Source organism: Teleopsis dalmanni, chromosome 2, assembly GCF_002237135.1.
Source record: "Teleopsis dalmanni isolate 2A chromosome 2, ASM223713v2, whole genome shotgun sequence".
Lineage (NCBI taxonomy): Eukaryota > Metazoa > Arthropoda > Insecta > Diptera > Diopsidae > Teleopsis > Teleopsis dalmanni.
The window spans coordinates 71,865,533-71,888,282 of record NC_051847.1 but is presented as its reverse complement, the minus strand read 5'-3'; the positions used below and the strand labels follow the sequence as shown (position 1 = coordinate 71,888,282).

At 28.8% G+C, this 22,750-nt stretch overlaps 1 protein-coding gene across 1 annotated transcript; it reads left to right on the top strand.

Annotated features, from left to right (window-relative positions):
- Positions 1–559: 559 nt before the first annotated feature.
- LOC119683356 (homeobox protein orthopedia) lies at positions 560–21,623 on the top strand. Its single transcript, XM_038097012.1, has 5 exons — positions 560–712; positions 10,624–10,885; positions 11,069–11,198; positions 18,262–18,349; positions 21,032–21,623. The coding sequence occupies exons 1-5, from the start codon at positions 583–585 to the stop codon at positions 21,466–21,468; spliced, it is 1,047 nt and encodes a 348-aa protein (XP_037952940.1). The 5' UTR covers positions 560–582; the 3' UTR covers positions 21,469–21,623.
- The last annotated feature ends 1,127 nt before the right edge of the window (positions 21,624–22,750 follow it).

Genomic DNA, 22,750 nt, shown 5'->3' with positions numbered 1-22,750 from the left:
AATGTATATACGTCAAAAGGCTACCTGTAAACCCATTTTATCATTTGACTGTCGGAAAAACAAAAAAAAAAAAGAAAACAACCTACCCCTCGGCGTTAAGGAGTGAATGAGAAGGCCTACATTTCACAGTATGCAATAGCGAGGCAAGGACATTACACCGATGGCAGTAGTTCAGATTTGACTTACTCCATTTCATTCAGACACTTGCTGGCGAACTGTCAACATCGTATTAATACAAAGGATTTTACTATTTTATGTTCAGTCGGTGGTTGTTGGCCGTAACGTGCATAGCCAAATTAATGAAATAATAAATTTAATTTTATTTTATAGTTTCAATAATTAAAAACAAATTTCTATAATTAACAATAACAATTATCACATTAAAAAAAAGTGCAATTAAGTAAAGAATTGAATATAAAGTGTTTAAAGTTATAGAAGAAAATTTGTTAAAAACCAAATGGCTCAATTTAATTAATATTTAACATAATTTGTGATTGAAAGCTTTGAAGATAATAAAGAATTTATTACTTTAAGTTTTAAAACTGTGTATAATATATATATATAATATAAAAACGTGCTATAATGATGACTACTACAACTTCACATCCGATCTTAGCGCCTGTCATGCGGCCAGTACAAGACAGTGCGGTTTCAAGACCTCGCGCTGTTTATAGCATCGATCAAATTCTAGGGAATCAAACTAAGAAAAATGGTAAGTTCAATTGAATTTTTTTATTTATATATATAAAAATAAATTTATTCATTATTTTTTATTTTTAAAATCGGTTAATTGGTAAATTGTTCAAATAATACAATTTTTATTTAATTTTAAAAATTATATTTTATTTTTACCAATATTTCGACATCTATATACATCTGTATTAATTATTAACAATTGATCAATTAGCGCATTTGAAAAATGAAAGCAATAAATAATAATAATTTTTGGTCAATAAATCAATGACTTATAACAATGAATTTATAAAGATTAATAGAGATATTATGAACCATGAATTATTTATATATTATATATTTATAAATAAAATTTGCGAAAATTTTTCTTAACTAAGGAAAATATATAGTTTTGCTATACTTTGTTTCACAAATAACTATACTAGACTTTGCTATTTTCATATTTTCTATATCATATCTTTATTTTATATTAACTTTATTAATTATCAATAATTATTAATATTATTAATTATTTATATTAACATTATTAATTATTAACATTAATTAACATTAACAGCAATATTATTAATTTTTTATTTTATTACCTGATCTTTATATCTTTATTTATATAATATATTTTTATTAAATATTATATATCGTAATTTAAATATATTCGCAATGTTTTCATTGTATATATTTTCAAACGGACTTATTGGACAATATTAAAAAATTTAGAACTTTAGTTAATAAATATTAAAAAATACAAAGATCAGTTATAAAAAAGTATATTATTGTTCCCCATATTTCAACTATAACCTACAGTCAGCTCTAGGGTACGGGTATTATACAAACTTTTTTTAATGAATCAACAAATTCGATTTATGAATTAAATTTATAGACTATAGTCTAAATATCGGTGACCGTAAAATATATTTTTTAAAATTAATTTAAAAAGTTGCGTATTTTTTTAATATTGATTATTTAGCCTATATAAAAATATAGAAATAATCCCTTTATTTCATATATATAAACTGTATAGTATAATTTATTCAATAATTAGTAAAAATATTACGGTTTAAGTTTTTATATAAAGCTTTTTTCCAGTTTTAATACAAAGGTTAAATTTTAAAGGTTATAATTTATAATATTAATCACTTTCATAATTTAATATTTTTATATTTGAATATAGTATCTTGAAAATTATTAGTTGATTAGTGATATATTATTATATTAATATATATTCATTAATTAATATTTAATGTGTGTAAATGACTTAAAAGATCAGAAAAATTATTAAAAATTTAAATTTTAAATTAATAATTTGTTCAAAATTATGTAAATATAAAAAAAATATTTACATTTTTGCTTAATACTAACTAATACTAATTAAGGAAAAAATATCTTAAATATTTTTTGACTGAGAATTATGTGCTCACTTTTATGTTATGTGAGAAGAAATCAATTTTAAATAGAAAAGGGGGTAATACTAAGGAAAACTATTAATCCCAGCAATCTTTTAATTTTTGTTGAAGTGATTTTATAGGTGGATCATGTAGCTATTTTGGATACCGTCAAATATCCATCAAGAGAGGTCTTCAAAAACCTTTTCAAAAAGTCTTTACTTAGTTATTATTGTTGTCTAGAAAAATTTTGCTTTTTATGGGTAGTCAAGTAAACATTAATTAACGTTTAACACTTTCACTTAAACATTTTCAGCTAAAAATTAATAATTTTTTATTATGTTAATATATAAGAAATAAATATTTCTAACCTATAATTGTTTAATTTAATTTTATATATATATATATATATATTTTAGATATATATATTTATAAATACAGTTTAGTTAATATTACCATAATATGTAGTAATTTAAAAATATTCTTTTGTCTTAGAAAATTTCGTTAAATTTCTTAGATTAGTAATAATTGGTAATAAATTGATACGGGTAACTCTAAAGTTCTTAAAGAAATTCATATATTTCAGAGATCCTGGTACCTTACACTACAAAAAATTAATCTATTATATGACAATTCTAAATTTTAAAAGAAATTTGTTTAATTTGACTCAAGTGCAGATTTTTTAATTACTTAATTCAAATACACTATTATTAAATTATAATAAACACTATATGCGCTATATATTTAAATTACTATAAACATATCTATAATATTACTACATTAATTTCTTCAGATTTCTAGAAAATTGTTTCAATACATATTAACAAATTTTTTCAGATCTTTAGAGAGGTGCGTTAATATGTACCTTTATATACATATTGAATGTCGGTTAAAAGGTTAAATTATCTAAGCAACGTTGAGGATTATTAGATAGTCAATGATACTCGATATAGTTAAAAGTCTGTGTAGTGTTTTATAACCGACATATTTGGGAACTTAAAGTGTATGGGAAGTTTGTTTTTGAAACATAATCTCTAAGCATTTTTTAAAGATATTTGTGAACCCTGTTTTTCTACCAAATGTTAGTGTGATTTGAATCTAGTACTTGTGTAGTGTAGTTTTATACAAGTTAGCTATAAAACTAGCAATTAATTTTTATAAGGACTATAAACCGTTTTGGCATCGATTTGGATATATGAAAAATAGTTATGTGGCGCAGCTAGAAACTGCAATGTAGTTTTGTAAATCAAAACTGTTAGGTATGTGGGTCGTCTGTTATGTGACTAATAATTGTATCTATATGGATTCTTTTTCTTGGTTTTAGTTCCTTTATTCAATTATTCAATATGATTATTAAATTTTTCAACACGATTTTAAAGTGTTATTTTACTCGTAAGTCGATATATTTCAACCAATCGTACGACTTATATATCGACTAAGCAACCGGCTACCGTATCGACTACTACTTGTTTGATTTTGATACTACTATAGTTGTTTTTGGGTTTATCTCAGTGATCTATACCCAAAGCAGATTTATATTATTCTACTCTAAGTTTTTTTATATGTACGTAATCGAATGTATCAGATTTATCTCGTTGGTGAATCTCCATACGCCCTGTTATGTATTAATAACATATACCAGCAGAACTTTCCTCCTAATCTTAAATAAATATTAAATATTATTATAAATATAAACCCCTTTATATTTAATATATTTTTTTCATTGAAGTGTTTTTATTTGAAGTTAGAGTTAGTTTAAAATCACCTCCCCTGTTCAATAAGTCTCTACATATGAGCTGTTACGTATTTATAGAAAAATTCTTCTTCACTCACATTTTTCCTCTCAGAGGTTTTAATACATATATTTTTGCTTTAATGCTCTGTGGTCTAAAAATCTATTGCACTTCTTTTATTGATTTAAAATATTTTCTAATTCGATTAATACATATATTTTTGCTTTAATGCTCTGTGGTCTAAAAATCTATTGCACTTCTTTTATTGATTTAAAATATTTTCTAATTCGATTTTCTCGATTAATTGTATTATAGAACCGACTTTTTTTGGCAATATATATATGTATATGAATATATATATTATATATACGAACAGATAAATATAATATATTTGTCTGATATACAACTACTACTATTATTAGAGGTAATTTTATCATTTAGAGTTGAAAAAAACAGCATTAAGTCTGGTTGAAACAAATTGGCATCACTTTTAAAATATGTGCAATTTTTGTTTTTAAACATATGTTTTTTGTTATATTGTGTACAATATAAAATATAAAAATTGCACTTTAAAAATTAATTAATTTAAATAAAGAAAAATAAAATGATTATTAGAAGGGCAAAGACAGCATTTTTATCTCACATATTTATATTAATTTATTTATTTATGTATTTGAACTTATTAGTAAATGAAATGCTTTTGAATATGGCCACACTAAAGTTTAAGACCTAAAATTTTTTATGAGTAGACTCTAATTGTGAAAGCATTGTTGTTGCTTCATATATTTTCCCTCATAAGTTCCGAGCATTTTTTTGCTACTCTGAAAAAAAAGTACAGCTACTGTCAGTTTAGATTTTAGATAAAATTCTATAATTTTTTTTAAGTGCTATACGAATTTCTTAGAATTAATAATAAGTATACGAACGTATATAATCTCATAGAAATTATTACTTATTTCCAATTAGTTATATTAAGTCATTATTATTTAGTAAGACTGAAAATATTAATAGTGGTGTATTAATCCAAAACAATTTTTAGGCATTTAAATTAGTTTCATCCAAATTTAATTAAAATTTAATTAATATTAAATAAATAATTGATTTTACATTTATTATCAAATGTTTTGTATACATATATAATAAATTTTTTTAATATTGCATATACACATAAATAAATCTAAGTTCATTGAAATTTTGTAATTTCTTCCAATTAGTTGTATTAAATCAATATTAAATTATTTTATATCATTTTCAATATCTAAAACTAATATTTTTCATTATATATTCACATATAAGTAAACTCATAGAAATTACTAATTACTTCCAATTAGTTATATTAAATCAATATTAAATTAGTTATTCATTTCATATCTATCCAATATTTACTTTTATATATTAAAAATTTTTAATAGCCTTCATTATTCTAAATACTTAACGGCTTTATTTGCTTTATATATAATAAAAATATTTATTATACACATATTTTAATAAAAATAATATAGAATTATTAGATAAAATAAAGTTACACATATATGCATTATATATATGAAAAAAATATGTATTAAAATTGTTTATATTGAACAAATTTAATTACTTTGATGTTTTTATAAAATTCATGAATACTCGGTTCAATATTTTTTGAACTCAGCAAACTCTTGTGTGTCCATGGAACAAATCCGTAACTTATTCCATCTCAATGTCCCTAATAGCGCTCAATCTAATAACAATAAAATTATCACACTCAACAAAACCGCAGAGTGTGCAAATATTTTAGCACCTTTGAGCCAGCCAGAGTTTTCAATAAATATTCATGCATTTACGTTTACGGTAACCATAACATCAAATAATATCACAGGGATACACGTATCATGCAGTATGGAAATTAAAATGAAAATTGTATCCATATGAGCATAGAAAGGTCAACAAGTAGGTGGATGGAGTGAGTGAGGCTCAATTTATGCAAATTGTGTGGCAATTTAGTTTGAAGTCAGTGTGAACATGGAATTATGATACTAGCACGTGCTTTTATGCATATGCATATCACAAGCATACTCGTATCTGAAAGGCATCACAAGGCCTTTCACAAGGCACATATATAGTCATATTAAACTAGTTAATGAAAATTGAATATCATTCAGTTTGAATGGCATTACATAGCCATTGAATAGTGCCACAAAGAGTATAGAATTTGATTAAAATTGAAAAGGGTTTTTAGTGAGAAAAGTTGTTCTTAAATAAAAACTTTTTTATTCATTTAAAAATTAAAAAAAAATATAATATATAAATATTATAATCACGCTGAACAAACGATTCACATGGCTTAAACATGTTCAACTGTAAAGAATTAGCTGTGCCAAAATTCTTCATCACCTCCAACCGCTATTCAGAAATGAAAATATCAATGCTAAAAACAGGAAACTGCTATATATAACCAAATAATTCGTCCGTCACTTCTATTTGGTAGTGTAGCATTTAACAAAACTTCAAACACTACTATTCGCCAGCTAGAAATTGCACAAAGTCAGGCTCTGAGAAGATTTTTCAAAGTTGCATGGTACATTAGAATGAATGACATTCTCAGGGACATCCAGATTGATCCCATCAAAAAATACATAAAGGATGGAGCCCTGAAATTATTTGCGAAAACTGACAGACCGCGTTATCAAATGGTTACAGTCTCCTCGGGGAGGTCTGCAGATCTGAGGTCAATTATTACTTAGTCTGATGAAGTGATAAATAATAATCTAGTCAAGTTGTAAAGAGGGGTTTTGAAAATACCTCTAGTAAAGAAAGAGTAAAAGTGCGTAAGTGCACTGTCTCAAAACAGCTTCAACATAATAATTATAATAATGTGTAGACATATTATCTACGAGCATAGAAAATGTGTGTGTTCGAGCACATGTGCTGTTTCATTCTTCCTGCTGAGTAGTTAACCCTGAGTAGTTATAATTAGTATTGAGCACGGATACATGGCTCGAGGCGTTGTTTGCAAAACAATATTATAATAAATAGGCTCAATTTCATTTGGAAAAATATAATTTGAAATAAAATAAAATATATTTTTCAATGGTAAGTACATTTCGACATTTGCACCCATAGCTTGAAAAAATGTGACAACTTGACAATTATGATTGGTTGCCAGTCTTGCCAGCTTGAACTGAAAATAAACATTAAATCGTATAAAAGCACCACAGGATACCATCCTCGTGGATGCAATGCAGTGATATTACCATTTTTAACAAAAACGATATTATTACGAAATGATATCATTGCTACTTAATTAGAGTTTAAGTAAACTTACAACGATTTTGTCACTTTCCGCTCAAATCATACATTCATACAATCATTTACAGACTCACAGATTTACGGATTTATAGAGATTGCTTTCACGGTTAGGTGTGCTATGTGTGTGTGTGATAAGTAATTTGATGATCTGAAAATTTAGAATAACAAGAGTAGTGATATATATATATGTGATATATATTTATATATATGTATATGATTATTACAACCTTTCTATACTAACTGATTGAAAAGTTTTTCTAAATGAAAAAATAATTTTATTTAAATTTTTTTTCTAATTTTTTTCTAAATTCTCTTTTGAACTATATGATATCCTGCTGAGTTAACGTAGTTCGACAAGGACGTGTTCTTGCTTTGTGAAGCTGCTTAATTTGAGGCTCATTAAATTTTGATTATATGTTTGGTGCTTTTACGTTGTGAAGAATTTTATTAAATATTTATGAATGCAACGTATGCCTGATAGTCCTTCGTATGTGATTTCATAAAGGATACAAAATTAATTTTCAATTTCTTTTGTAAAAATTATAATAAAATTGAGAAGTGCGTAAGCAATAAGTGAGAGTGTGAATGAAAGCCAGGATTTGGATTCAATTGATTTGCCATAAACAAATTCATTTAATTTTAGATATGAAAATGTGCAGATGCAATCATTTGAAAATTTTATTAGATTTTAATTACAAATTGTTGTATCAGATATCATGTTAAAAATTTTAAATCTCTTTCTGTGCTTTCTACACATTTAATGTGTAAAGGATATACTAGATTTGTCAAGATAAATATATAATTTTAAGCAGTCTTTAAAAGAAGTTGTAGATATAGCAAAGAGGAAGAGTAGGTAGCGTAGAAACTGTTCCAAAACAGTTGGGTCAATAGGTAACGGACTCTACTAATGACTTTCTCCCTTACACATTACTAAATTAGTATTTAATTACTTAAATTAGTAACAAAAAATTGTAATTTTATTAGAAACAACTCAATAACATAACTTAGTAACTACATAATATTAAATAGCGAATTAAGACTCCGTAAGAGAGGAGAAGTACTACTATTCATTCAGAAAGTAGGGCTGAGAGTGTTCTGGAATTGTAAATTTATTATGAACTACTTAAAAAGAACCTAGCTAACTAAATAAATAACACCCAATGATGAAATAAGACTACATAAAAGAAGATAAATACTAGGTTAGGTTAGGTTAGGTTATACAGGTGATCCCTAGTGGATCCACTTAGGCCTATTGGCCCATTATGATGCCGTATATAAATAATAAAAAAAAAAAACCTCAGGGTTTAAAACAACCTAGAACCTTTTGCGAAGTATAAAATGCTATTTAAAGCCCGGTAGATAAATATTAGAATTCATAAAGAAAATATAGGTCTCTGTCATGAGGAGAAGGAAACTTCAGAACATATTCTAAGCAATTGCCAAGCGTCGGCAAGACGTAGACTTGACTACACTGGAAGCGGGATCTTGTTCCCACAGCAATTACGAGATTTATATATAGTCTGTAATTGTTTTAGTAGGACTTTTAGGCGCATAATAAAACTTTTAGGTCGGGGTGTATTCATAGCCTATTATTTAATAATAATAGTGAATTGTCTATAATTTCGTGTGAGCAATATCTAATGTAAAAGAAATTACTACTAATATTTCTACTTGTTTTAATAACAAATTTCTATATAGATTGACACAAATACTTTAAATATTTTGGCATAAGTAATTGTTCATAGCGACAATTATTGGTTTATGTTGTTTTATTCGATTTTTGGTAAAAAATGGGTTACGTTACTTTATTACGATCATCTTGGTTCACTCTTTTGATATATAAACTCGATAAATTTAAAACCTCGATAAATTGTATCTTGAATAATGTTTAAGTTGCACTTTAAGAATAAGTTCCCCCGCTGACTCTTTATAAATTCAGTTATTATGATGATCTTAGTTTACTCTGTTGATATACAAATTCGAAAAATTTAGACCCATTTGTAACTTAAATAAAGTTCAAGATGTAGTTTAAGAGCAAGTTCCTCCGTTGACTAGCACTGCTTACAAATTTAGTTGTTATGATTATCTAAGTTTACACTGTTACAGTATAAGCTCGAAAAACTTGTGTGCTTTAAGAGCAAGTTCCCCTGCTGTATAACACTCTTCACGAATTTAGTAATTATTTTGATCTTACTTTTCTCTGTTACAGTATAAACTTGAAAAACTTAGAAACGTTTTGTAACTTGAAAAAATTTCAAATGTTCTTTAAGAGAAAGTTCCCTCACTGACTAACACTCTTTACAAAAGAAGTCAATGTGAAGATCTTAATTTACTTCAGTATAAACTGGAAGAACTTCTAATCATTTAACATGTTTTTCTAAAGGAAGTTCTGCAGCTAAATGTCTCGAATATCTTATATATACTAACAAAGCAGATGTAAGTAACCTTCCTTGTCTTCCTTACAACTGCGTTGAGTATTATTAAAAAAAATTTTTTAATATCGCATTATAATTTCCTAACTGAAAGTGGCATGACACTAAAAGACTAATAATTTACGGGTCATCTCAATGGCCCCCGTAGTTTTCTACATATTTAATGAAAATAAGTAATTCGTGAAAATTAGTATCTAATAACTATATGTTTATAAGAAGTTAAAATTATTTTAAAATATATTTTATACAGTTTTGAATATATTTTATTTCTGATTTGTAAAAAATTATAAAAAATGGAGTAAGTAGACATTAAATTTAGAAATCCCTAAAATATTTTTTTTGACTTTTTCTGATGACTGTGAACTCAAGACAAAAGAGTAAAAAAAGGAATATATTAAGTGCATTAAAAGCGGCTTTCAAACAAATTTCAATTTGATTCGCGCCCATTTTATTCAGGATATTTGCACTCGAAACTCATTTTCAAATGTGCAAACACATAAACAGTCAGCAGCAGAGACACACTCGCATGCATACTAACGAATGCAGGCATACACAGTTCCATACAAATTCACAGACACATGCACTTATCGAAATCCTTCAATGAACTCTTGACTGAACTTTTTCTTTTAAATCAAATTCAATTCAATTCAATTGAGTTCAATTGAAATGAATTGAATTTGCAATTTTTTACCCATTTATTGTTTACTCACTTACTTATATTCTTCGCAGTGTTTACAATAAAATTTCATTATTGATTTTGTATTTTGCACCGGTAAATATTGCTAAATTTGCTGAATTATAGAGAAAAAGGCGCACTTATCGAACATATTTACAGCCTCCGAAAATGGAATCATATTTATATATACAACTGCATTATGTGTAAATAAAACAATTGTGCTTAGACATTTTGAAAGTAGTAGTCCTTAGTAGTGAATTATAAACGGAAAAGGGGGAATAACATATTGAACACGAAGTACACACCGAATCCAGTGTCAATATATGAAATATCTATATAAATATTTACTAATACCATTCTCATTATTAGAAACGTCTTCTATGGTATACGATTTTTATTAATAAAAACACAATTTCCTTTCACAGATGCAACTGATATGCTCAACAATCATCACCACCACCATCACCATCATCATCTTATGCATGCGAATAACAATAATAATAATACAAATCATAATAACAATAATAATGGTCTACTGCATCATCATAATCATCAATTGCAACATCGTGAAGATTCGCCCACCAATACCGATAACGGACTAGATGTCGATAACGACGATGAGCTCTCTAATAGTCTCAATAATGGTCATGATCTTGGCGATATGGAACGGCCGCGTAAAGTAAGAAGGTAAAAAATTTATTTTTTTTTACATTTTTTTTAGTATTAAACAATCATGAAATCAAAAGGCATTAAAGTTACAAATCCGCTTATATATTTTAAAAAGTTACTACAATCGTATTAAGAATCTGCGCTTCTTTGTGCTTTTGTCCTCTTCAACAAATAATACTGAGTTCTTTTCATTTTTTACAGATCACGCACAACCTTCACAACATTTCAATTACATCAATTGGAGCGCGCCTTTGAGAAGACACAATATCCCGACGTTTTCACAAGGGAGGATCTGGCGATGCGTTTGGATTTAAGTGAAGCACGTGTGCAGGTAATTTTATTTTATTTTTATTCCAGACTTAATCAGTTCTTATTAAACATCCTTGTTAAGTAGTAGAGATTAATTAATTATTGTTATTATTACTAAATGGGTTAGATTGTGAACGTTAACTAATTTTGCTTAGGGGTAGTTAGATCTACAATAACAATGAAACAGCAATATATTTATTGTGAATTATGATTTTATAATAAAATCTATGAATTTTAGATACTTGATTTAATTTTAGGAAACCCGATTTTAAAATTTTATACTTAAGCAATATATTTTCTAGACTAAATTGATTATGCCGATTATATGAATCTCTTCAGATATCATGCTTACTCAGAGATATTCATCGAAATTATATTCAATTATGATTTATAATATTAGCTATAAATCATTTATTTATAATATAAATTTGATTTTTAATATGAATATAAATAATTTTAAATAATATAATATATAATATGATAATATATATAACATAATATTATTTAATTTTATTTAAAGTAAAAAAAATTTAATTTTTAACGCCGAGTGTGTTAAAGAATGGAGCATACAATAGTTTAAGCCTGGTTTTGAGTAGAACTGGATACAGACACAAAAGGTGCCTCGATTTCTTCGATAGACGTGTACTAGAAGAGAGTACACAGAGCAGACCGATCCTTTCTTCAATTCGTCCTACAGTTCAGTGTCCCATTAGGAGAAATATTAATCTAAATACTTTCAATTTATTTCTGTCTAACAATACAGTGATTCAACATCTGAAGTATAGTGGTCATGTAACTAACTGCTGAGGAAATATGGGCCTAATTCATACTTAAATCATACCTAATTCATATTTAAGTCATATATAATTCATACTTGGTTGGTTGGTTGGTTGTTGCCTACAAATACTCATGTCCACACCTTCTATTACACTTAGGGGATACACTTTCCGAATGGGTCCCCTTTTCCTTATGATAAATTACTTTGGATACATTTTTAGTGGCCTCTTATTACTCTCTTCACTGATCTGTCTAAATTCAGAAACTAGTTTCAATTGTTGCCTGCAAATACTCATGTTTATACCATCTATCACATTTGGGGGTGACACTTCCTGAATAGGTACTCATTTCCTTATCATAAAATGCGTTTAGTACATTTTAAGGGGCCACTTATTTCACTCTTCATTGATCTATTAAAATTCAGAAGCTTGTTTTAATTGTTTACACTTCCCGAATGGGTCTTCTTTTCTTAACATAAAATACTTTGAGTACATTTAACACTTCCCGAATGGATCCTCTTTTCCTTATAATATAATACTTTTACTACATTTTTAAGGGCATCTTATTTCACTCTTCACTGATCTATCTAAATTCAGAAGCTGGTTTTAATTGTTTACACTTCCCGAATGGGTCCTATTTTCCTTATCATAAAATACTTTGAGTACATTTTTAGGGGTTTCTTCTTTTCCTCTCCACTTCGCTACACGGATTGAATGTGTTAATTAGCAGTTAATCATTAACTCTTAAGTATTTATAATTGGTGTTCTGTACTTTATAAATACAAAATTACATATTTAAAGCATTGTGCATAATTGCTAATAAGTGTCAGTATATGAGCAGAGCTTTTCTTGTAATTTTTTTTAATAATTTTGCATATTAACGCTTAATTACCAGCAATTACATTCTGCATGGTTAAGGGCATTAATGCTGGCAATCAGGCAAACGGGCAATCGGGCAATCTGCAATCAGTGGAGTCAATACTCCATACTGCATACGGTAGCTTAATGCATACAATTGTGTTTATTATGCAAATAATTACAACAATTGTAACAATTGTTAATCGGGGAATTAAGTGGAACTCCGGCGATACGCGTGGCGTAGATAATTTGCATAAGAATCGAAAGTAAAATCTGTACTCGTATTTAGTAGATTGCAGTTATATATATTTTTTTGTATTTTTTCATTTATTAATGAAATAAAATCAAATAAAATTAAAGTTGCGCAGGGTATGGGAAAACAGACTGCGTAGTCTGTATTGCAGCCTATGTGCAAAGTAAGGGGTGTATTGGGTGAAAAAGTACTTAATTTGTAAATAGCTTTAAAACACTTTAAATCATTTTGTATACAAAACATTACCAAGGTAACTAACTTCTATTGTGAATGGAGTATTTTTTTTTTTTTTTTTGGTACTTGCAGAACTAAGTATTTTTGTATTTAGTATAATATTTTTCAAGGGTAGGAGGGGTGAGAACAATTAAAAATCAAAATAAAGCAAATAATAATATAAAGCACATAAAGAAAGGTCTAAGCATACGAGTTCCTCGCATGGGAGAATAACGACGCCTGGTAAATTTGTTTGCATTCGAGTGCGGAATGAGCATTAAATTACGATTTTCCAAATGATTAAATTCGGTTTTCGTAATGGTGTCACTATTTTTATTAACTCTACTGAAAAACTGATGTCAATGCGGTATGTTTTCTTTTTTTTCTTCTCTGCTGTTGTTGTTGGGTATGCAGTCACATGCGTTAATACATGAAAGACTGGGTTGGTATGAAAACGTTTATTTTTTACCTAATTAGGGTTGCTAGAAGCATTTTTCAATACACAATTTCAAAAATTTTATTGCTTTTTTTTTTTTTCGTAAGCTATTATCTCTTCAGCACTTCAGATTGATACTCTTTGAATTGTTGGCGCATTAACAAGAGACGAGCACAAAGGAATAATGTTAAATTGTTTGCTTGTTGACAGTTAATCTTGACCTAACATTGCTCGGATTTAAGGTACTCAATAAAAGCGTATGTGAAAAAATACCCTTTATTTTTAAAAAAGCCGAAAAAGCATAAAATTAAATTTCTCAACAGATTTGTATTCACTCGTATTCACTTACACACACTCAATCAAATCACAAATCTAGCAAATTTGTTAAATAAAAACGATTTTTGTTATCTTAATTGGTCATTGATCATATCTAGTGGAACTAAATTGGTGTAGAAAGAAAAAAATTCACGAGTGGATATACCAATACGTATAAGTGAAAGAAAACGTGGCACACTTTACGGCGAATTGCACTGCTTAGTAACATTTTTAATACAAGACTAAGCGTTCAGTTCCAGTGGTGAGTGGTGTTTGCATATTGAACGACCATTGAGAATGTAACATATCTCGCGTTGTTGCGTGTCCTGTGTATTCAGCTTGTCTGCTTGTCAGTTTAATATCTCTGTCAGTACAAACAAAATCATAATATTAACAACATCAACAAGGCAATTATTTTCGGATTTAATACACTTGGAGGGACACAATTTTTGCCATATATGTAGCTACCCTATGGGCAAGGATATGTGCAATAGAATATTAATAGTACGTTACTTTGTTGGGTTCTGTTGGTTTAGTTGTTTCAAAAGCCGTGAGTTTTTTAAAAGCTGCTCACATATCAATAAATTCGACATTTCGAACATATTTTAATCTGAATTTTATTTACTTGAATGATATAAGTTGTACAAAATATGAAAAAAAAATATTTAACGGATTATACTTTAAGTTAAGTGTAGTCCTTTTTTTCGATTTTTAACTTACGTTTTGGTAAAAGAAACTAAATACTTAATATAAACTATTGTTTTCAATAAAGAAGTTTTAGCGAACAATAGTGAATTGCAACAGCAAGAATTTTTATTATTATATTTTTTATTAATTAAACCACTAATGATAGGTATTTGGCAATATATGTAACAGCTCTATGGTCAGCCAAACATGCAATTCTTATATAAAATTATTTCAATTAATTAATCAATTAAATAATAGTTAAAAAATTCTTATTTTGCACTATTACTATCATACTATGTTGATGTTATTTGCACCTTATCCTAAAAATTTACTGAGCTCCCTTCATAGACTTAGAGTAAATCTACAAAATTTAAGTTAGCTTCTTTAGCTTCTTTACCCATTTGCAAAGAAGAGGAGAATAAAGCACAGCTATACTAGAATAATACCCCAGCGCTATCATAATCAAATTCACTTATAGAAACTTTTAACCAAACTATTTCAAAGGCTTAAGCTATCACATTCAATATCGATTATAAGGACATTCAACCTAACGATTTCAATGATTTATGAATTGTATGAACTCAGAAAAAATAAATTACTCATAACAGAAATTTTGGCATCGCAACGTAGTTTCAACTATCACTATAAGGAGAGCTGAACTTTAGGGTTTAATCTTAGGAGTAATTAAACCTTTGGATTTAACTGTACTGAGAACTAACTCTAATGAAACACGTAGGTTTTGCAGGTTAGAGTATGTAACCTCAAAAGACGTGCTGGAAACTCATTTAACATTGGTTTATAAAAGAAAGAATTATTTAGTTAAGTATCTTACATCGGATTGAGAAATAATTGTGGGTTCAATAACACAATTTAAGGATAAAATTAAACTTTGAGAAATAAATAGAAATCATGAAGAGACCTCACGAAGGATCTTATGAAGGGATCTCGCACAATAGATCTCTAGGTCGAATTGCAAAATCTTTTAACATAATAATAATAAAAGTAAAAATACCAAACAAGTATTTTATTTAAATTTATTAAATATTAATTAACATTTTATTGAATTAGTAATTTTAACTGTGAAGTAATTCAAAATATGTCAGAAATATTACATAGATTTTACAAAGTGTGCGTGGTGTTAGATATAGTTTGCAAAGATTTAATAAAAAAGTATGTTTTTAGTAAAATTATAGAGTTACTGATAGAGGGTAGAAAAGAAAAACAGTAGAAGAGTAGAAATGCATATATCTAGGAGATATCCTTATCGCCCAGTAGAGCATAGGGCCTCTACCAGAAGAGAGGTATAAGTGAAGGTTAAATGTATTACCAGAACAATATTGTGCCTTTTTTGTACAAGTTGAGTATGAAAACAAATTCTTGTTCCATAAAGTGTAAATACACCAAATAAGAAATTTATTTATCCGCTACAAATATGGACCTGAGTTTATGTGTTATGTCTAGTTCACTAGTTCAATATTTCGTAAAAATTTTTTGGGTTATGTTTTTAAATTTGTTTTGTCTGTCATTAAATCTTCCGAACTATTCTGCAAAATTTAACTTTCAGTATCTTATGAGCACAATTGAGTCCTTAAAAAGTCCTTAAACTTTTTCACAAATTTTGATTTTGCTAGTCATTATATGTGCATTTATACAATATTTATGTGAACTATGAATAATTTTCTTATTAATGTTTGAATTTATTTAAAGTCTAACAAAATATTATCATAATTAAAATGATCTAAAACACTATTTCGATTATAATTTCAACTGTTATCATATAACATAAAAATGTTATATATATATAAATATATTATTTCTACAACCACTTACCTCTCTTACTTCTTCTACGAATGCTTATATTTCATTGTTTCAGATTTAATTGCTTACAATTTATTTGATCGTACATGTGTGATAAATCTAAAAAAGGACATCCTTTAAATTCTCTTTATTCATATTTCCAGCTTGTTTCAGTAATTACAATATAAACTGCATTTAAGCTTTTATCTTATTCACAAATAAAAGAAAGCATTTAAATAGATAATTGTGCTGTGAAAATTTTTCTCTCATACTCTACACGGAGAAAAAGTTTCACAATGAATGACTGGTATCAACATAATTGTCCTTGTAACAATTAAATTTAGCATCTAATGTTATACCCACACTTATATATTCCTACCGAGATTAATGTCTGTCAGTGCCATCCGTGTAAGCTCAAAAGATTCGTAATTGTTGTTATCTGAGTTTTCATGCCTATGAGGCAGCAACAAAATTGTCAACAACATCAATTTGTACAATTATTAACAGGAAATCATTACTAATTTCTGCTCGCACTGTTGCATGTATTGTTGTCAACAAACAAGCATCAATACAGGGTGCTTGCATAATAATATAACAACTTGAACTTATATGCAAATTACTGTTGAAAGTATACTACAGCATAATATATTTACAACAAAATATTTAACATTATAAACAAGGAGTTTTCTTACATCTAATGCAATTTAGTTAAAATTCTCTTTATACCCTTTATAGAAATCAACTTACAAACAATTAATTTTCTTAATAACCCAGTGTAGTTTAGTCCCTTTCTTTCCAAAATGTACTTGCTAACTACACATTTCCTTACAGACTACATACAAAAATGTTGTCTTCAAATTGCTCCTGTCACTGACACATGTAAACGGAAATGTTTTTCGTTACACCCACACAGCACTACACACTAAATACCAACAACAACAACAACAACAACAGTCCTATCAAAGTATCTCAGTTTTACATACCAGAGATTGCCAATTTGAAGCTACTTACACATTGGCTTTTAAATTGCACTGATAGGATTAGTAACATGAATTTCTGTAACCCTTTTCTTCGAAGTTGGAAAACAACGTTCCCTGATGAAAATAGCCTTCCTAAATTGACAAATGTAACAAATTGATTGTGCATCCCCAGGTAAACAACAAAATTTGTGTACCATTTCATACTGCTTTTCTTTCTCTACATTTCGTGTACCCAACCAGTACTACTTTCGTTCCCCAATAGTTCCATACCTTCATAATACCTTAGACAATTGATTTGAATTCGCTTGAAGTGGAGTTTCGACACAGTCGAAGTACTGCAAATTGCATTTAATAATTGTGTGCGTGCTTATATATTTACGTATTTCTGTGTGTCCTTAACAGCCCCCACCTTCGTAGTCTCGCATATTGCCTGCCTGGTGTCAAAAGTGCATTTCTTTATTGTTCTTCTGTATTGGTTGGGTGGTAATTGAAGCTGGTGCTGGTATTGGTGTTCAGAGAAACTTACTTCCGATTGGATTCTATTGTCTGTTGTTGGCTTAGGGTTATTATCAGGGCACCCACTGACAGTTCATATGAACTTGGAACAAAAACTGTGGAAACATTCAGTAGCTTATTTGGTTGTTATACGTTTTATAATTGGACGTCACAATTATTTATCTAGCTGTGTAGCTAATCTGAATTTAAATCAATTTTAGATTTTTATTTTTTTTCTATATTTAATAACTTATATTTATATTTTTTTGTTTTAGGTGTGGTTTCAAAATCGTCGCGCTAAATGGAGAAAACGTGAGAAATTTATGAATCAGGACAAGAATGGCTATCTACTTCCGGATCAAGGTTAGTATCTAGTTGAAATTAGTTTTTGTATTGCACAAAGGTGACGTTCAAAATTTTATGAAGTTTTTAATCACCATTATCTTTTTATAATATTTACTGTATATAATCAACTAAATTGTATTTACGAACTGCCTTTACTGTGCTTTTTGAATACGCCATTGACTATAGCGTTTTGATCTGTACCATTAAGTAAAAAAGAAGTTGACTTAGTTACATGATTGGTTATAGTAACCCTTTATCGGGTTTTGGTTCTTCTTTCCAATTGCCTCTATGGTACTGCATACGCATCTTCTCCTAGTATTGGGTTTCGATACTCATCTTCAAGTGCTTCTGTGGTGTTACATGTACACCTTCTCCTTTTATTGGGTTTAGATAATACTTTTCAAGTGCCTGTATAGTACTGCATGTGCACCTTCTCCAGTCTCGTACAACAAGCGCGGTTAATGCTCCCTGAACTTGATTACTCTGCCGGTCCACCTCTACACATTTTTCTTTTTACTTCAAATACATTGTGACCGAAAAGTTTTCGGAAATTCTCATTTAAAATTCGCGCGCTGTATATTTTTCGATATTTTAAGTTTATGTAGTTTGGCAGCACTGTCCTTAATTACTATGAGCGCGATCTGTCAGACAGTTCGTTTACGGCAGCTGTTGAAACCAGTTCACCTCAGTAGTGCGTTGCGAAAAAAACAATGGAAAAAAATATTGAACAAAGAGTTTGCATCAAATTTTGTTTTTCGAACGAAATTTCGTGTGCAGAATCGTTGCGAATGCTACAAAAGGCTTATGGGGAATCAGTTTTATCGAAAACTCAAGTTTATGAGTGGTACAAAGCCTTTCAGGACTGTCGTACGACCGTCGAAGACATGCCGCGTTCTGGACGACCTTCGACCTCTACCACCGACGAAAACATTGAAAAGGCAAAGGAAATCGTGTTCAAAAATCCTCATGTGAGTGTTAGAGAGATAGCACGAGAGCTAGGCATCGGTCGTGAGATGGCTCGTTTGATTTTGGTGGACAATTTGTGTATGCGACGTGTCAACGCCCGGCTTGTTCCGATTCACCTCAATTTGTTCAACATTATCAACGATTTTAAGGCCAAACATTCAATAAATACCATCGAACAGCCACCGTATTCACCTGATCTTGCACCGTGTGACTTTTTCCTGTTTCCCAACCTCAAATTACCACTCAGAGGAACGCGTTTTGAATCCATAGAAGACGTAAAACAGAATTCGCAGAGGGAACTCAAAGCCATACCGGAAAGCGCCTATAAAAAATGTTTTGATGATTGGAAGAAACGTTGGCATTTGTGTATCGCTTCTAATGGATGCATATTTTGAAGGAGATAAAATAAATATTGATGAAGATTAAGAATTTTGCGTTTTATTTAAAATTTCCCGAAAACTTTTCGGTCACAATGTATCTCACTTCACTAGAGCATTGTCTTTCATTCTCACGACAAACCAGCCAGCGAAGCTGCTGGATATTAATTCACTGAATAATACAATGTCTTGATAAAGTTAATGCAGATCGTAGTTTATTCGGATGCGGTAGTCCTCCTCTCATAGAGGACCAACGATCTTACGCAATATTGTTTTCTCGAAAACTCTTATCGCTGTTTCATCATACTATGATAACGTCCATACTTCTGGACGATACAAAAACGCAGTTAGGAAAAAATACGTATGAAATACTTTTTCCTAGAAAAATTCTAGCGCTTTCTCATCATACCGTGATTACCACCTTGCTATTGGATCATACAAAAAGGCAAATGGGATGTGCGATTTGTTGAGCGTAAGTTTTGTCGTTCGAGAGAGTGCTCTACATACCAATTGCCTATTGAACCCTATTACCTATTGTTTACAGTATTTTTCTTGTTTTCATGGTAACATCATTCTTGTTCGTTGCGGTAGTGCCAAGGTAAATAAAATTCTTAACAGCTTTGAAAGTATAGTCGCCACTCAACTACCTAATACGTTTATTATAGATAAATTAAAAAACCAATTAGTTATCTTATCCGATCATGTAACTCGCAGTATCTAATAGAGACTTAACTGAGGTTACATGTATTCAATTATTTGGAGTCCAATTTATCTTAATTAAACAACTTTGTATCTTTTATAGAGCTCTATGGAAGATTACTAATTTTTTTTTGTATTTAAAGTAAAAATTTAAATTTAAAATCAGCTTTATATATATAAATATATATATAAATACTCCACAACAGTTAGTTTGTTTTATTTTGAAAAATACAAATGCAACTATTCTGAACCACTCAAAATATGTAATTAAATTTTCACAAAGAATTATTTCAACCCTTGAAGTTAGCACCTGCCGGGAATTATTTCCACAAAATAGTCACATTTTCATTAAACCTTGTACCAATTTGTTATACAAGTGAATTATATCATTTGATATGCCAACTATAAATTAATTTTTATTAAATTTTATTACAGTTAATGTAATTTTAATTATCACAAATCGTTAAGGTAAACCTAGCAACTTATCTTTAATCAGTGCTAGGTTCAGTGAATTCAGTTCTATATAATTGGCATATGACGTGTAAACACAAATTAGAGTTTTGTATTTTAGAAGCATAACAGACTTCATATAAATTATTCTAAACTTAATTTATTTATTCTTTAATAACTTAATAATTTCATTTTTATTTTTTTACAGGTTTACCGGAATTTCCCTTAGGCATACCTATACCCCATGGTATACCAGGACATCCAGCTGGTTTGCCGACAGAGTTTTGGCCACCACATTTTGCCTTACATCAACATTTCAATCCTGCTCTGTTACCACAAAATCTAATGCCACACTATAAGCTGCCTAATTTCCACACATTGCTCTCACAATACATGGGTTTAAGTAATCTAAATGGTATTTTCGGTGGATATCCGCAAAATCTTTCAATGCATACAGCAGCACAAGTTAGTCCACCCTGCAGTAATAGTCCTCGTGAAAGTCCACCGATTATACCCGGCGGTACAACTGTCGTTTCCGGTGGTGTTACTCTGTCTTCCTCTGCAGCTGCTTCTCCAAAGAGTCCACTGACCACTGTAAGTGCTGCTTCGACGCCCGTTTCAGTTGTGACGAAAAGTGAAGATTGAACTCGACTTACTGATATTTTTAGTATTAGTTGAATTTTATGATTATGTATGCGATATTGTGTAGAATATTTGTAGGGTAAATGCAAATCATCAAGTCGGAGAACTCTTAAGTGAACGAAGAAGTAGAGAATAACTGAGTTATGCAAAATGTGTATAAAGTGATATAAAATAATAATTTTTTGTAAATTCTAAAAACAATTTGTTTAAATTTTTACAATATTAGATATTTTTTATTTTAATGTATTTTTAATATAAAATTTGTATTTATATAGAAATTATATGAAAATTGTATATATATTTTAATTTAAGAACAATAACAATTATTCAATTGCCAAATATTATTAAATTAGATGCAGTAATAATATATATATATATATAACATATACATACATATATAGTATTATGTATTTGTAAACTTAATATAAGTTGAGTATTGTACAATATATCTATGGGCGATAAGCAGTATTAAATCAAACAGGAAAAAATTATTATAATAAAATGAATGATTTACACAAATTTAAAAAATATTTTTTAATTTTTATTATTAAAATAGTATATTGGATATTATTCATTGAAATTACTTAAAAACATATAGAATCTTCTTTTTATGTATAGGCTTTAACAGAGATTGCTCATTATCAGAATTCAACGGACCTCTTATTACAGTGGATCATCGAAGTGTTCACAGACACTATTGAATAAAAGCGCTTTAGAGACGAATTCGTGTTTCATTAAGCCAATAAAAAGATAGAATGAAAAAGATATAGAATATAATAGAAAAAGATAGAAAAAGAGATAAAAATAAAAAGACGCATAGATTACTTATCCAGAATTCAATTAAAGTTAACAACCCACAAAGGCCTCAAACATAATCTAATCATAGCCACGAATCACCCTAATCATTACCTATTTATAGGTACCTATTTATGATTAGACCTATTTATAGGTAATGATTTGAATATTTTTAAATCTTTCCAACTTCTAGTTATAAATTCAACACTTAAAATCTCAGTTTTACCACTAACTGCAATTACTATTTACAGCCATTGACAGCTGGGATAAGTCAGGGCTGCCAGCGGTATCACAAGATTTTTTACCTGTGATCCCAGATAGCAAACCTAATGAAGAAAGAACTAAATATGCACTTCTATTTTTAGTTCAGAAATACTATTTCTTTTTAATTTTAATAAATTCGTAACAAAATTCAAAATAATTTAGCTATTTTGGTAAGATTGGTGTTCAGGATTGGGCTAAACCGTATCTTGAGCCGTTACCGATTAAT